General features: G+C 40.5%; 1 protein-coding gene across 2 annotated transcripts in view; it reads left to right on the top strand.

Moving 5' to 3' along the window:
* EPAS1 (endothelial PAS domain protein 1) overlaps positions 1–17282 on the top strand; it is a 79979-nt gene that overhangs the window by 28947 nt on the left and 33750 nt on the right. For both annotated transcript variants that reach the window (XM_069852626.1, XM_069852627.1), the window contains exon 2: positions 14009–14199. In XM_069852626.1, coding sequence (XP_069708727.1) covers positions 14009–14199 — 191 coding nt within the window. The remainder of the gene's footprint in view (positions 1–14008; positions 14200–17282) is intronic.

Here is a 17282-nt window from a genome sequence, read left to right as displayed (position 1 = left end):
GTAAGCCAGAGCTTCAGGGTAACATGTCTCACTCAGGATTTTAATAAAACATGCTATAATCAGAGTGAATAAAATCCATGCATCTGCAGAAGCACAGGCCTACACCCTACCTCCACTCTGATTCAAAGCTTAACTGAAAATACAGCAATCTTATCACAATGTCCGTCAGTTTTACTTACTGTACTTTCAGAAAGGTTTCATCCAGCTTTTGGTGGTTAAAGCTAAACAACCTCTTCTCAGCTGTAGTAAACATTTATTAGTAGATAATAAAGCTTTATTTAGTATAATTCATGAAATTGGCTATTTGATTCTTAGTTAATGATCTGAGATAATGACCCCTCTGAGTGGAAAAACTGGGGTTGAAATGTTCATCCATGAGGGTTTGTTCTGCTAATGACTTGTTCCTTTACAGTCCTCGGAGAATTTTTTCAGTGCTTTCAAAGTTTCTTCAAAAGACTACTGGAAGTCCATTACCTGTATGAAGAAAAGATAGTAAGAAGGGGGAGTTGATATTGGTAATTGTTATGTACAACAGTGAATAGGATTTTTTTTAAAAAAATTGGGAATTAAATCAATAGGATGTATACAAAGTGTATTCCTCTAAGGCTTGTTACTTTATAAATGTACCATTGACTAAAAACTATGTTAAAGCAAGTCTAATTCATATTTTTAGGATTTAGATTGACTTGATTAGGTGTGCTGTGCCTTGCTCTTACATTTATATACTGCTGTTTTCCATATTCATTGCATTATAAAGGTTTCGTAGTCTTAAATGTATTTCACAGTAGCATATGGCTGTTCCAGTAAGAGTTAAATATATATTCATATCCTGTATTCTGTATGAAAAGAATCTAACTTTTTTTTTCTTTTTTTTCCTGTCTATGAAGGGATAAAAATCTTTACAAGTGTTCATGGCCATAGCAGCGTGTTTTGTACAGATGCAGTTAATATACCAGCATGCAAATACCATTCAAAAGAATATGTTAACACTTGAAGCAATGTTATCTTTTGGATTCAGCTGGTATCAACATGGGTACACGGTGCTTTCCCTAGACCTGCCTTGTTGCTCTTTCGTACTAGCTTAGCTTTTGGGATAGGGTTGTGCTGCTGTTGTTTCTCAGCATACCTCATATTTGGCCTTCGGTGCCATCCCAGTTGTGCTTTCTAGTAACAAAATCATCGGGTTTGGCAGCGAGTTCTTTTTTTTGGTCCTTTTTTTCTTTTTCTTTCTGCTTTTCTTGAGAAAGCTGTCATTTTTGGAACAATCATGAAGTTCCGTTGATTAAATTATTTAATTTAGGAAAGGACAAGAAGAATAAAACCTGCATTTCCTAAGAACTGCAGGTTAGGAGGCACAAGGTTTGTTTGCAAGACAGTCTTGGTAGTTATTGAAGCTTTCTGCTCAAAATGGATGAGACCACCATTGTCCCTGTGTTGGGAAGTACCATCTGTTTTGTGTAACTCTTGTGACTCCTTATGTGTATACTGATACAGTTGTGTATCATGGGCTTTCTTATCAGAAATTTGGCTGCTGTACAGTTAGAACCAAAATAGTGAAATATTGAGGTACCACACCCTGACAGATGCAAAGTTCTGATAGATGTCCAAGACTTGCCTGGTTGTAGTGTGTTTCTTGTTAAGTAAGCTTACAATTGTGAATTGTATCAATTGAACAAAGAAGTCTAGCGTCTCTTCTAGAAGAGCTAAGCTTTACCTACCTACCTACCTTTGTCATAAATAGAATTTGTTACCCTTCTTAGACTCTCATCTCCTGCCCTCTTGGGGTGATGGAGTCATGATGAAGATGAGAATCAGGCTCAGTATATGCATTTGTGCCTCGTTTGCTTAACTTTAAGGAGAATAAAACTCCAGCAGGAATAATAGCAATGTACTGATAGGTTAATTCATACTTCTGATGCAAAAACTAGAAAATACGAAGAAACGTGGCCATGTAAATTTACCTTTGTATATATACTAAATGCTTCCTAACTTGCTGCTTCTCTTTTACCGTCATCTTTTATTTTTGTCTAAAACAGCCACCCTTTGATTGTAGATAAATAGAAAGTTAAGGGGTTAATAGGCAGCAGTGGGAAAGGAAACAGTAAACCAAGAAACACCTAAAGAGAAAGAGTGCATCCATTTATTTGCTTTCTATTGCAACTCAGAATGCGTTATATCAGTTCCCTTTGAAAGTTTGTGCTTACCGAGTAATTATTCATGGCGATGCATCGGAAGAGCCAGCGGCCATTTCCCCACAGAACCAAGCCTTAATTTTTAAAATATTTGAAATACTGCAGTTGAGTGTGGAGAGGCCACAGTTGTTTCCTCTTCGAGTAGTGGAGTTTTGATGTCCCTCTGGCTTCTGCAGCAGTGGTGGGTGCTGAGAGGTAGGTCAGCAGTGAGAGGGCAGCTACTCAGGGCTTTGCCAACAGCTGAAGGTGTCTGTTGTGAGGTGGACAGAGAAGGCACTGGTGCACCCAAGTTGTATCGCTCCGGCCTCCGAGTTTAGCTGTAAATATAGAGGAATTCCCTAACTTTGCTGAAGTGACTGCTGGCTTTCTGGCCAGGTAGCTGAAGCAGCCTGACCCTTTGTTTCAATCCTTTTCCCTCATTAGTAAGAGGAGAATACAAATTACCCCATCTCAGACTACTAATCTTTGATTTTTATCAATTTAAACTGGTGACAGACTTCAATACTAATGAGATCACACTAAAATCACAGCATGTGAAGTTATCATTATTTCAGTTTACCCAATGACTTAATTAAGAGGAGACAGACAAGTTAAAGAGCTACCGTATAAAATAACAGCCACCTGAAAAGAAAGCAGGCACTAAGAACAAGCTATGTCCCAGGATGTTTGTACAAACAAAACTCACACCCCAGAGGGCAAAAAAATGTAGCGTAGTTCTCACTAGCTGCACTTGATCATTGTTGCAGGAAGTGGAGGAAACTGTGTTACATAGAATGATCAAAATTAAGAGCATCTGTATTGTTAGTCTCAAGAATTATTATTCCCTGCTTGCCAAAGAAGTGACTGTTTAATCTGTCTTTCTGGACATCTATTTTCTTACTGTGAATGGCTACAAATGGCCAAGAGACGGAGAGGGAGAAACCATTAAATTCCAACATAATCAAATGCACATCAAAATTATAAAGGTCCTAAAGGTAAAGAAGGGTCAGCATTATTTCATAAAGATTGTATTACAAGAGCTATTTTCTTAACTTTATTAGCAAGACTGTTAAAAGATTTGGCACCTAAGGAGGTCTCTCTAAAAGAGACAAAGCATTTTCATTTTGAGCTGCTGTGCACCACCAGTGCAGATGCATCCAGTGCAGAGACCCTGGGCTTGAAACAAAGGGATGTAAGGTGGACAATACTCCTTTGCAGATGCTCAGACCTCTTTATATGCTGAACTTGCAAGTAAGGGTGCTGTAGAGGGTATCATCTTAAAGGAAGAACTAGCCCTTTTTTTTTGTGTTCCTAAGGCAGAGGGACTTCACCTGCTTGATCTTTGCTCTGTTGGTAACGTCACTGGCTGCGATGGAGACAAATGTGTGTGAGAGCACAGCCTCCATACCTTTAAAGACTGTCCTCAAGCCTTTTGTTATCTTCTGTTTTCATAGACCCATTTCAATTTGGATTTGTTTTATAGCTCCTATTCTGTCTTGCAACTGTTTCCACGCAGCCACTTGCTCACTCCCCACACCTGTAGTGGGATGAGAAAGAGAATGAAAAAAGTAAAACTCATGGACAGATAAAGACAGTTTAATAGGAGGGAGAATAATACTAATAGAATATGCAAAACAAGTAATGTACCATACAATTGCCCAATCACCCAATGATCGATGCCCAGCCTGTCTCTAAGCACTGATTTGCCCCCTCCCCTGGCCCTGGTTTATATACTGAGCATAATGTTACATGGTATGGAAGGTCCCTTTGGCCAGCTTGGGTCAACTGTCCTAGCTATGTTCCCTCTCAGCTTCTTGTGCTCTTGCTTGCTACTGGAATGTGAGAAACTGAAAAGTCCTTGACTTAGTAATAAGTACTGTTTAGCAACAACTTAAAATATCAGTATGTTATCAACATTTTCATGCTAAATTCAAACCATGGCACTATACTAGCTACTAGGGAGAAAATTAACTCTGTTCCAGCCGAAACCAAGACAGTCTTAAATATTTGATTAGTTCTGCACTATTTTAATTGGCAGAACTATCAAAAAAGCTGAAATGCATTGTTGAGAACCATTCACTTATATAACAGGATTTTTAATTGCGGCAATGTATTTATTTTATGACCCCTATAAATGCTTGCTATCATTTCTTTACCAGCTAATACTGTTTTAAGTTTTGATTACTTTACTCTGGAAATAAAGATGACTAATTGAGTCTGCTTATATAGACAGCCTGGAGATGCATGAGAGAAGAAAGGTGATGAGGAGAGGCTTTGGTGGATGCTCACAGACGTCTTGTATATCTCTATTTGGTGAAGATCTCTGCGTCTTTATGGCTTGCTGATCTCTTTTCAGAGGTTGGAAAACCTACAACATATTGAAGGGTGGTCTGTTTATTTTCCGTGTGTTGTTTTTATGTATTGAAATATTGTAGTGAAAATAGCTGGGTGGGGTGTAAGAAATGTTTTCAAAGACCTTCCTTTGAAAGAGGATTTTTTCCAGCCCTTGGTGGTCACCACCCATTTTCCTGTGCTGTGTGTGCCTCTCTTATTGTTCCTGCCCACAAAGGCCCCTTGTGTGAACCTGTCAGCAAATGAACCAATTCAAGGAGATAAAATGTACTGTCCAAGCCTGCCGAAGCACCAGGGATTTCACCCGCAAATGTCACTGGGTATTGCCCACGGCGTAACGTAACGTTAGATCATAAAATTCAGGATTTGTCAACAATTTTCAGCATGACTCTCTCAACTGTTTACAGTCTGAGTAGGTTTGAGGCTGAAGCTTAGGTATGCATACCACTGATAGTAAAGTCATGTGATGGCAATGTTTGTCCCTTAGGCTTGAAATAAAGCTTAGTTGAAAAATTGGCCTTGCTTGCCTGTAGTTGCGCCATCTTGATAAATAATGCTAGTTGTGGTTTGCTGTGGGCTGGGATGTGGTCAGTGCCCCATCTGAAAAATGAGGCTGATTCTGAGTTTCAGTTCTGGGGGCCTCCCTGGGCTGCAAATTGCACTTCGTTCACCTTTAGCTTTAACCCGCTGGTGAAGAGATAAAGCACATCCTTTGGTATGTGTTTTTTAAAGTAGGTAAATAGTTGGGTTATCTGGGAACAGATCTTAGCAATACTTGCTGAGCTTCTGAGCAACAATATGTATGGACCTCTAGATTAGCTGTCAAAATTGACTGATTACGACAAGTAATACCACAAGATAAGGATCAGTAATTTTTCAAACGTGAACCATTGATAGAGATCTCAAGTTTTGCATTGTCACAACCTCATCCCTGCTGCTGTGGTGTGATTCCAGCTCTACCTGTACTGCAGGGGTTCTTGAATATCGAAGTAGAAACTATGGAGAAAATCAGAGTGATGCATTTGTGACCTCCAAAAATTTTGCCAGCTTGGAAGCAAGTTCAGTTTTGGCCATCACTGAAAACAGTCTTTCCTGTTTTATTGTTCGGTGGGTTTGGTGGTGGGCTTTTCTAGTAAGCAGGTTATCACTGAGGCTTGCCATATTTTGGCTTTTGTCAGAGTTGATTGCTGCAGGGAAGAAATCCATGATCATGTAACCTATAGAGCAGTGCAAAACCAGTCTTGGGAGGACGGTGGGGGTGAAGACTGAATTTAGGTGACTTTGTGCTCGTCTATTTGAGATTTGACCATGTGCTGGGCTGCTTGTTTCTCTACAAATGTTGTTATTATCTGAGAAGACTGAGGAGATGTTTCCTAGGTGTAAGCTGCAGCAGCTTTACAAGGGTGATCCAAAGCTGTCCTGACCATTTCTGTGACCTGCAGTGGGACTTGCTGAGCATGCAGTACCTTGGAGGAGGAGGAAACTGCTCTGCCTGAAAACTGAGCCATGAGGAAAGTCTCTCTGCCCTCTAGCCCTGGTGCAGGGAATGGGATGAAAAGATGAAAAGTCAATGCCTCTAACTGCTGATCAAACAGCAACTTGGCATCTTCTCTGCACACTACGGGCCTTGCGTGGTTCCACAGGGCTGTGCCTTGCCCCAGGAGCAGCATGTTCGGCACGTCCTCTGAGGTACCAGGCTGGTGCTGGCGTGGCAGCTGCGGGACAGGCTGCACTCGCGGCATCGTAAAATAATCCAGGACCAGATTAACGGCTGGTGAAATCCTAATACTTATCTTTCTGGTTCAAGGTACTCATAAAACTAGAGAAAAAACGGTTGAACATAAATCCTGTAGATGTTGTTTTGCTTACTGTGATTAAATTTATCAGACTCTGGTGACATATCGTGAACCTAAATGCTTAAAAAAAATATAAGTACTCCTTCAGTCTCAGTAAGGTTTTAAACATTGAACTCTCAAAGACTATTTAGTTGCTGTGACTGCTTCAGTATTCACAATGATACTTTAAATTGCAGGTGCAAATTTTTTGTTTTAATAGCTGTGTGAAATGCAGGTAGCAGTATAAAAAAGCTGCTATGGGTATAAGCATTTTAGAACTGTATTGGTATAAAGCTTATTGTCTTAGTACCACCATTTTTTTAATAGAAATAAGTGCTGTGAATATTAACGGAAATAAATTAAATACAAATCCATTACAGCTTATTTATAAACACATTGAAGGTACCACCAGAACTGCAGACAGAGGGGAAGTTACAGTCTTACAAGTGATTTTAAAGTGCATATAGAATTTATCCTCTCTGAAGGTATTCCTGGCTGCGTTACTGTCAGCTGTGATGATCCTAAGATGACACAGACTTAGTCAATCATAAATATGCTCAAAGACACCAAAAGTTTGGTATTCACTTGGGTGTCACCTCATAATGCTCTAATCATACTAGCCAAGTCCCGTAGTGTTTTGCCAGGCATCCTTTGGAAATGCCTAATGACAATGGAAATGGGTTTCTGGCCCTTACTTAGCATGAACTCTTTGCTCATCTGTGCCGTAGATACTCATATTTCTTATTTTTCTGACACTCATCTAGCCTTTGGTTTTAAACTTTGAGGAAAGAATTGCATCATATTGGTATGGCAGTAGCTGCCAAACTTAACAAAACTAGCAGTGATTTGCTTTTACAGAAGCACAAGAAATCCCCCAATCAAACCAAGGAGTCAGTGGTGAGTTACTGTAAGTTAGGGCAGCTTCAAAGGAAGGGTGGAGGGTATTTAATTTCCTTATTTTTGTAATAGCCCTTTCTGTTAGTAGCTTCATTTTTGTTACCTGTGAATTTTCATTTCCTCTATTAATGCCCTTTTTGGCGTTTTTTTGTGTCTGTTTTGTCTGTGTACTGGGTACAATATCTCAACATGTAGCAACGCTGCCTTAGCACTTACTAGCCATAGGCAGTTCATGTATTGTCAACCCATTTTCTTCCTCTCAATCCAAGAATAACACTGCATCCTTCACCTTATTGCTTTTGCTGGTGTGCTGAACCTGGGCATCTGGTGTCTTCCAAGACATTAGAAATAGTTATTTTCACTGGAAAGAGGTAAAAGAAGGGGATCTGTGTGGTACTGTGGGCTTCATTCACAGCTTTCACATTTTGGCCCAAGTTCCTGGTGAGTGAGTAAATTGCTGTTTGTGGCACCTTCTATTTACTATTGGTCACTTCCATTACTTTAAGGGAAGGGACTTTCAAAAGCACAGCATGCTATCGAGAATAAACTGCTTGTCAGGTAGAATGGTTACAAATACTTTTAAAAGGAATTTTAAGGCTAAGTAAGCATTATTGCTGACTGCTTGTTGTCTGTGCATACCTCTAGGCCCATCACGCAGTGTGGTTCTGAGATTGCTATGGAGCGCCTCGCAGTCAGCAAAACTACTTTTACATAGTATGTGCTAGTTTAAATCATCTAGGGACTTGCCAAGCAGAATGTAAAGCAAAATATAACCCAAGCAAAAAATTGATTTGCTTGATTGAAATAAATCTTTGTTGTGCTACTTGTCAAAATACATTTATTGAGGTTTTTACTGGCTTGAATTGGAAAACCTTTTTTATGCTAAGTGTCTGATCAATTTTTTCATTTATTTATCCTGTAAAGTATTTTCTTGTCTTTGCATCCATAGAATGTATTTCCCATGTTTTCCAAGTTAGCATTTGAAGTTTTAGCTCTAAACCATTTGAAATGAGCATTTGTTACAGAATTTTCATGTGACAGCTTGATTAACTATGGATTGTTGACCTTTAAAGTGCGGGAGCTAGAAACATTTCATAACCAGCCATTGGATATAAAGTAATATGTTTGTTGTTTTACTAGCACTGCAGTTTGAAGCAAAGTCCAAGGGTCACCAAATCATGAAATAAACGGTAGCGAGTCAATCTGAACTATGTATTTCAAAGCATTGTACAAATGTGTCAAGCAGTATGCATGTAAGAGTGAAGGCTACCAGATTACGTGCGAGGTATTTTCCAGCAAGGTGCGGATTACGATTTCTGTAAAAGCTTCTGTGATCTGGAGTCTGCAAGGTGGGAGTGTAATTCAGTGCAATTGCTGTGCTGCCTAGTCTTAAACAAGCAAACGCGTGTGTACACAGCCAAAGTATCGACCTATATGGACTTGTTGAGAGCAGCGAAACCCTGAGCAGAAGATTGCTATCTCAGCAAATCCCCTCCATCAGCTTAAAGGAGGCCACCAATGTCTTTGACAGAAGGGAGGATCGCTGAAGCTGACCACCCCGCACCGTCGTTGGCTGAGTGGGTACCAAGGGCTCTGAGGGGGTAACTGCATGCGGGAAGGACCAGGTAGATGTATGGGTGGAGGTGGTGGGCAGGAATTACTGGGGGACGTGAAGTACGTTTGAAACTGCAGAGATTGAGTATGGTCACAACCAGTGGATGCAACACCGAAACGTCAGGTCAGTCCCTCTCTGTTGAGACGAGGAGGTTTATGTGAGTATCTAACCCTATTTCAGACTGGTGAGTGATGCCATATACCTTTGTGTAAGCTCCATTGTGGGAGGTGGTCTGTCTGCCCCAGCGTTTGTGGGCTGATCCTCACTGTATCTGGGTCGCAGGTACCTTCTGCGGGTACCAGGGCAGGGCAGCGGCAGCAGCACAGCCCCCAGCCTGGGCTGGCTGCCCCAGCATTTCTCCTGGCTGCTGGAGTCCAGAGCTGTCAAAGCAGCAAGCGCTGAGAAGACAGTCCCTAGGCTGACATGATAGTTTTGCAAGGTTCTTTAACCTGAAGCAGTAATGTGGGACTTCAAGTTTTGCCAATAAGTTGCCGTGCCTGGAGTTTCCAGTCCTGCAATGAGAAGCTTTGGAAAGCCAGATTATGATCTTCAGCCCGGGTGTGGAAGACCTTCGTCTGCAGGCATTCCTGCAGATTTTAGTGGAGCTGTGTTGCAAGGGGCTGTTGGAGATGAGCAAAGGGATAGGAATCTGGCTCCCAGGATTGGTGTAGGGCATTCCTACACCCGCTCAGATGCTTCCGGCAGGTGGGATCACATGCTCTGTTCCCATGAGTGGGTGTACACCTGGAACCACTTTGGTTTTGGGGTTCTTGGAAGAAGTATGAAGAGCTTTTGCTCCTGAAAATTTGGGAGGTTCACCAGAGAGGACAAATACTTGTGAGTTGTTTGTCATCTTTGCTCACACAGATTGGCCCGTAAAATCTATTTTCAGAGCACAAACTAAACACGGCCAGGAGGGAGTGGGAAATCATATAAACGGCCTTCCTGGGGGTACAGTGCCATACTTGTGTTCTGTGGCAGGGAACTGCCTGCACTGCCTTAACTCTTCCATTCCCTGTGGCGTGCGTGCTCTAAGTGCTGCATCCCTGGAGTGTTGTCTAGCAGCCCTGGGAGAGTCTTTGCCGGGAAGCGGTGCCTTATTTTTTTTGCGTCTCAAGCCTCCCAACTGCCTTCAGCATAACTTGTTTCTTGGATGGAATCCCCAAGCCTGTTCCTGAGTTCAGTCACCCTATTTTCAGTGGAGATTTGAGCATCTCCATTCCTTTCTTGCCATTTTATTGGAATGGTCAGGCTGCAGTTACCATGTGAGTATGTGTAGCTGAGCAGCACCTTATCCTGCCAGATCCCAGGGCTTCTGAAGGAGCAAGTTTTGGTGACTTCCCAAGAGGTTTCCCCTGCTGTACCACAGTGTGTGGTGGATTAATTTGTGGTGGCTTTCTCCTCTCTCCCCACTTTGCATTTTTAAAAATCTGACACACATTTGTGTGAGTGAGGTTTCTGCTTCTGCTTGCGTCACTCTCTCCAAGCAGTGACGCACACGTGTGCTCTTTTTCTGCCACTAAGTGGGTGGCTTATGTACTGGGAGGGAATGATTCATAAATTAGCTAGAGCCTGGACATTTTCTCTATTGGCCTAATGATGTGTGAAGAGGATTCGGTGTCAGCCTTTCTTCCTGGCCTTCAAACAGGCAGGTTGTACAGTGGTTATATTTTCACTCTTTAGCTGTGGGTAGTCCAGCCTCACCCAGGGTAAAATGCAAATCCTGGGCATAAAATGGGAGTAAATGCAAAGCGACATCATGGCCTGTCATCTGCAAATGAAAAAATGGTGAAAATACTGCTTTTTGCAGAGTTCTGCCACTTGACTGCAGTTTTTGAAGGCTTTTGGAACTAGGACAAGTGCAGAATGACTGACTTCAGTATGAGACTTCAATGCAGATGTCCCTGGGAGGGACAGCAAACAAATGTAGATATCTGCTGGGAGGCAGGGGGGAAGCTGTGTGGGACAAGCAATGGTGGGGTCTGCGGGGGTGTTTTGGGTTTCTGTGTGCTTGTGTTGTGCTGGCTGCAGTAACAATACAAGGTGAGGATGTGCTGAGTGAGGGAAGAAGGGGAGGAAAATTTAGGTGCAGGAAGCCATAGGGGAAATGCTTAACAAGCAATTTGTTTGTTTATTTAAAATTATAATGCATGAGCAAGAAAATCTTTCGAAAGCAAACAGGCAGGCTGATTCCTTCCCTTGTTTTCTTATTCGTGAAAGTTCTAACGACAGTCAGAAGCAAAACATCTACGGCATCAAGAAAAAAAAATTTACTCTGCTCTGATCAGTTATTGCAAACCTTGAGCAATTCATGGTTAATGAAACCAGCTTGTCTCATTAGCCGCACTTCACAATTATATTTACAGAGGATAGCAAAACTAAATATTTTTCTTTGTGGCCAGAGTGTTGTCATGAGAGACTCTGTCTTATACAACCCGTTTTTACTGCACAAATTGCGACATGGCTTTGGCGTTGGTTCTTGTATTTAAACGAGGAGAGATTGGATCTTGTTTTGCCCAAGTTGGTTCTAATGTGAAACTTGTGAGCTCTAGGTTTAAAGCAGAGCTTGAATGTTAGTGGTTCAAGTTATATTTTCCAAGACGCAACTGGCAATTTTTGCAAATATTGCTGCCTAGTTTTAGTTCTGTTTGGTTTTGTTTTGTTTCTACTCTTTTATTTTGTCAGTAGAATTAGAAACTGAGAAGATTTGTTCCTAGTATGGCATCTTTGTAGGCACAGTGTAGACACATTTTTCTTCAGCAAGCAATGTGTACCTCTGAAAGAAGCATCTGCGTAAGCAGTTCACATGGCTCTCCTGTTCCCAGCACCTGCCCTGGGAAGACTGGTGAGTGATGCCATACGCCTGTGCGTAAGCTCCGGTGTGGGAGGTGGTCTGTCTGCCCCAGTGTTTGTGGGCTGATCCCTGCTGTGTCTGGGTGGCAGGTGCCTTCTGCGGGTACCGGAGCAGGGCAGTGGCAGCAGCGCAGCCCCCCACCTGGGCTGGCTGCCCCAGCATTTCTCAGACAGCTGTACTAAGGGACTGCTTTCATGTGGACATAGTGTGACTCTTGCTTGTCAGTGATAAAAGTAAGGAGTACGGGTCACATTGAGAATATCTGGTCCTTTAGATTCTAACTTGAGCAAGGAGTTGTTGGCTCCAGCGATACCCATGAAGTCATTATCAGTTGGATCCTGCCATTATGTACTGACGTGTGTGTAGGTCTTGCTCCGTGCATACCTCCTGTAACAGATGCCATGTTAGAAAATAGTCACCTCAGGGGAAATAATTGTGAAAGAGGTTTGCCAAGGGCTGTTCGCGGATCTTGAGAAGATACTGTAAGCATTTATGAGGCCCCTTGCCCTGCTAGCACACCCAATGGCGAGTACTTATCTGGTCCTTAAGTGTATGCCTGGCTTCACTTGTTTTGCAGCACGAGGCCCATGCTGATGGTTTGTGAGCACGTTTTTGCTTTGGTTGATGATATTGAATGCCCAGTCTTGCCTGGGCCCTAGCAAATGCTTTAATGTAACTTTACTTATAGCATTTAATATGCACTTTGGCTATTTTTACTTCTTTTTAATTTATGAGGTTGCCTGCAGTTTCTTTGCTAGAAGCTTCTTCAGACAGTCTTCTAGAAATGGTCGTCTTCTTTGGATTACATTACTATGTAGTAATATTTTTTTTCTGGTTCATGCAGTTTTATATGAGACTAGCCATGTCTGGAACAGTTTCTAGGATTAAGTGCAGTGATTAATATTTGTTTTCCTCATAGTCATCGCACAATGGCATATATTTATTGACATATCCTGTTTTGGTTGGATTTTTTTTTTGATCCATTTTTGGTTTACAGGCTTATTATTTTATACCAACATTGGAAAAAGCAGGTATAAGATGCTTCATTTTTAGGCAGCTTTGTGAATGGAGAGCTGCTGCTGCTGATTCTAGAAATTAATGTGCAGCCACAACAGCAAAAACAGTGGGGCTGATTTTCTTCACACTCTGTTCAGTGCTCATCCAAGCTGTGTTGTCTGCACTAGTATAGTATTACAGGAGCCTGACTGAAACAAAAAAAAAAAATATATATTTTATATTGGTATGACTAAGGTACAAAACCTCAACTCATACAAGTGAAGGAAACTTGTAGTATCAGTAGTTATGTGTGGTTGAAATAACTGATGGTTTTGAATGGATTCAGGTTCTTTATATTCTGAAATAAGAATTGTACTTAAAAAAAGAACCCTAGTCAGTGAAGTTCTCTCTTAAACTTATCCCAGATCCATTAAAAATGTAGCTCTTGTTTCTCGCATGTCAAATTTTGCTTTATGTCCCTTGGCAGCATAATTTTGCATACTTGCTTCATAAAACATCTTCCCCTTTGTTATTTCCTGCTTTTCTGCTCTCTGTGGAGTTTAAAGGAGGTTGGCTGTATTGATCATACTCAAGAAGAGATCTTTTTTTCATAGGCAGTGGAGAGATGATGTTTTGATTAGAATAGCTTCTGCAAAGGAGGGGTTTCTTGTGAGTAACAGTGTTTTCTTTCCCATTTTGCATCCTTCATGGTCAAGGAAAGGTGGTTTTTCAGGGTAGTGTTGGATTAAGAGCTGGGACAGTTGTATACAGAAACACAGTTTGATACCCTATTATTACTTTTATTGTAATGACAGGTACAGCCACTGGAAACTGTGACACTGAAATATCTACGACAGGCCACATGCATCATAATTGTTCCAACTTTAAAATAGATTGTCACCTAATCCCAGAGTATTTCTCAAGCAAATTGATTCAGATTCAACAAACAAATTTTTTATTTTTGCCATTTCCTGTATCCCAGGAACATAGTTTGCTATTTCATTTCAAATCTCTTGCCTAAGGCAGATCTTGATCCTGCTACACTCAACAGGGATTCAGGGTGTCCAAAGGTTGCCTTGTGTCAAATTGGAGCCCTTTCCAGATGTGGCAGTCCTCTCCTAATTCCCATTTCAAAAAGAGCAAATAGCTGTTAAAGTCTGGTCAATTGATTTAAACTAGCTGACAGAGTGAATTCATTGCCGGGAAGATTAACCCTTGTGAATGCCTCTCTCAGGTTGTCGATTGTATTTAAAGAAATGCTTTTTCCTGTCTCTCCTTTATGTATCAGGAGCAGTTCCGAACGGAGGAAGGAGAAATCAAGAGATGCAGCAAGGTGCAGAAGAAGCAAAGAGACTGAAGTTTTCTATGAACTGGCACATGAGCTGCCCCTGCCCCACAATATCAGTTCCCACCTAGACAAGGCATCCATAATGCGCCTGGCAATCAGTTTCCTACGCACTCACAAGCTTCTGTCTTCAGGTATGATCTGGGTGAAAGAATTTGTCAATGCTAATTAATAGCAATTTGGTAAAATTGTCCTGAAGTGAGAACAGGACATAACTGCTTGCATTGTAACAATACAACTGGATTTAAAGATAGGTTGGTGGGTTGGTTTTTTGTTTCATCAGAATTATGTATATTTTAATTGGCATAGAAATATGTGAGTGGCATTAGTCATATAAGGTCTTCGTTACCAAGGTAAGAATTAATGCAGTTTTGCCTCTGTGAAAATAAAAATCCTCTCAGCATTCTTGAATGTGTTTTATTAAGCTCAGCTACAAGATTTTAAGCTTTTAAGAGTTTAATCAGAATGCAAACATATATGTTAAGCTTCCATGATTGAACAAGTAAATTTTGACTTGGCATGGCAAGCATGTTTGTGCCAGTGCATTCAAAAGGCAGTTGGGAATGTCTAGAACTTCATTTGAAACGACTAGCTGTGCTCTGTGCTGGTAATGAGTAGTGGGCAGATTGTTTATGATGAGGTATACTAAGATAGCTGAAGTAAACATTTTTTAATTTCTTGACATGAATGGATTCTACGTAGTCACAATCCTGCTTATGTTGGACTACTAGGAAGTGGGAACCAGCATCATTTTCATAGCCTATGAAAATTAATTAATAATATTCTTACTTTGCACTTATATTTGAATAATCAATTTGATGGAAATATGTGATTTGAGTAGCCAGTAAAATCAATGAAAAAAACTGATGTTTCTGGGGGAACTTTCACATGGTGACCTATAAGTGTTGAGAATACTTTAACAAAACAATGCCAGCATTGTTTGTGAAAGGTATACCCGAAATTTCATCTTTTCCTTCATTAATGGCAACGCTCCCAATAAAGTCACGATTGCACTTCCTCTCTTTCGAAAAGTTGAGTCATACCATAACAATTACTTTAATAAATGGTATTAGGAAGTATCTCATTTTGTGGAAGAACATGCTGCTGGTTTGTTCATGGTTAGTCTGAAAGATATGACAAATTCAATTCTGCTTCTGTGTGCTTTGTAATTTTTTTAGGTTTTTTGGTTCTGCTAAGAATATTGTATTAAATTTGAATGGTTTCATCTTGCCTTATCTGATTTTAACAATTACTTCTGTGAAAAGATCTCTGATTTCATCAGGTACTTAATAATTGTAGAAGTTGAGTAAATAGGTAAATGTTCTTAAACATGCCATACACCAAGCCAATTTGTTAGTAACTTCCTCATAAAAACTCAGCTTCAGCTTTTCAAATATTTATATGACATGAACTAGAGACTGGCACAGTGTAGGAAAAGTGAACTTCTGAAGGGCTGTAACGGTATAAAACGCACATCTGTGAAAGTTGATGTGAAATAGTTTGCTGTCATCGTCAGAAAAATACATTTGCTCACCTGCAAACTGTGAAGTTTAAAGTGAACATCTCAAAAGCAGGTACACTTCTTGGTGAAGAAAAAAATCTACAAATGTAACTTTTGTGTCAGCAATTCTGTAGTGTTAAGGTTTAGGCACATATTATTTGATCGTGATGACAGCTCAATATATGTATATAGTACTCAAAAATAAATATGCAGATATGATTTTTCTGTGATGGTGCTTGAAAAACAATGTGATTCATGTAGCTGATTTACATTTTTATTTTAAATACCACCTGGACCCAGCAGTTAGAAAGGAGTCTGGAAATTAAATACTACAGTAGCAACAGGCTGTGATTTAATAGTCCAGGCTTTCTCTGTGTTAGTTATTTGCTTAGCCTTAAATCTGATGCACTTCCCCAGTCTAAATATTGACTTGGAGTAAGTCATCTCATTATTGAAATTTGTGTTGTTAGTCAAATGCGGATTTTTGCATAGCTGTATCTTTAGACATCAGAGAGGTATGTAAGGGTTTCAAAATCTTCAGTGCTTCTATTCTGATAAATTGAACTTAGGGCACTTTAAAGGGACTAATTTTTTTTGGAAGAGTTGGGTATTATTTTCTGACAGTGAGAATATACTGAAACAAAAGAACTCAAGACGGAAAACCACCGTTGCTTCTAAAGGCCTCATCTGCTAATTATATTCTTCTGAGTATAGCCAACGTTTAGATTAGCCAAGCTAAACAAGAAGGCTGAGAATCTAAGCCTGGAATATTTGAAAGATAAAATTTATCAAGCATTGGAATAAACTGGCATCAGAGAGAGAACTTTCATTATTGTTAGCTTGATAATGATTTCAGGTTATTGTTTCTTCCTCATGCAATGGCCCAACAGGTTACAGTTGCCGAGACTCCTGAGGTTCACAGGTGTAGAGTACTACTCTAGCAAAAGTAAATCTCTTATCTGGTTGAGAACTGTTTCTTGCTTTCAGGAGGCAAAGCTGTAATACTGAATTTCTGGAAGGTGAGCTTTATTGAAAAAGTGCTGGCTTTCAGGACTGATTAACACCATCGCCATACAATAACTGCTTGATACAGCTAGTATTTGATGGGCACTGTTTCTCTGATCCATTCCTGTGAAAGCAGAATATGGGCTTCTGAATAATATCAGTCTTTATAAGGGTGCTGGCCTTCACTAGAAGGCTGGCTGATATAATTCAAAGTGACAGGTTTTTGATGGAGCTTTTGGCTCACAGATGGAGGTCTGCTAGTCCTCACATTTTGATGAGTGTGGAGCAACATGGGAACTGGGCTCGTGTGATGCCTGCCTACTCTGTACTCACCTTTGCTCTAGATCCTTTCTGAGCCCCAAGCAAAGCTGCCTCTGTTTCACACACATTTAGCAGACTGGAATTTGGCCATTAATTCTGCATTGCATTTAAGAAGCCCAGGTCCACCGATGGGGACCACAGGGGTTACTGTGTTGTCTCTGATGGGTTAACTGGAAAATGAGGAGGTGGAATACTGCAATGTGCATGAGAATCAAAAGCCTGGCCCCTTTGCTTTATGTTGTCTTCATGGAAATAGTTTTGATTATTTAGGATAGACACTTAGTGTAAACTAGAGTTAAGTGCTAGTAATTGTTCCGTCATTAATTAGGACATTAAAATAACATTTACTGCATTTTTATATATATATACACACAACATCACTAAAATAAG

The sequence above is a fragment of the Phaenicophaeus curvirostris genome, chromosome 2 (genome assembly GCF_032191515.1).
Source record: "Phaenicophaeus curvirostris isolate KB17595 chromosome 2, BPBGC_Pcur_1.0, whole genome shotgun sequence".
NCBI classification, from domain to species: domain Eukaryota; kingdom Metazoa; phylum Chordata; class Aves; order Cuculiformes; family Cuculidae; genus Phaenicophaeus; species Phaenicophaeus curvirostris.
Note: the sequence above shows the minus strand (reverse complement) of the source record. Positions and strands in the feature narration are given on the sequence as shown.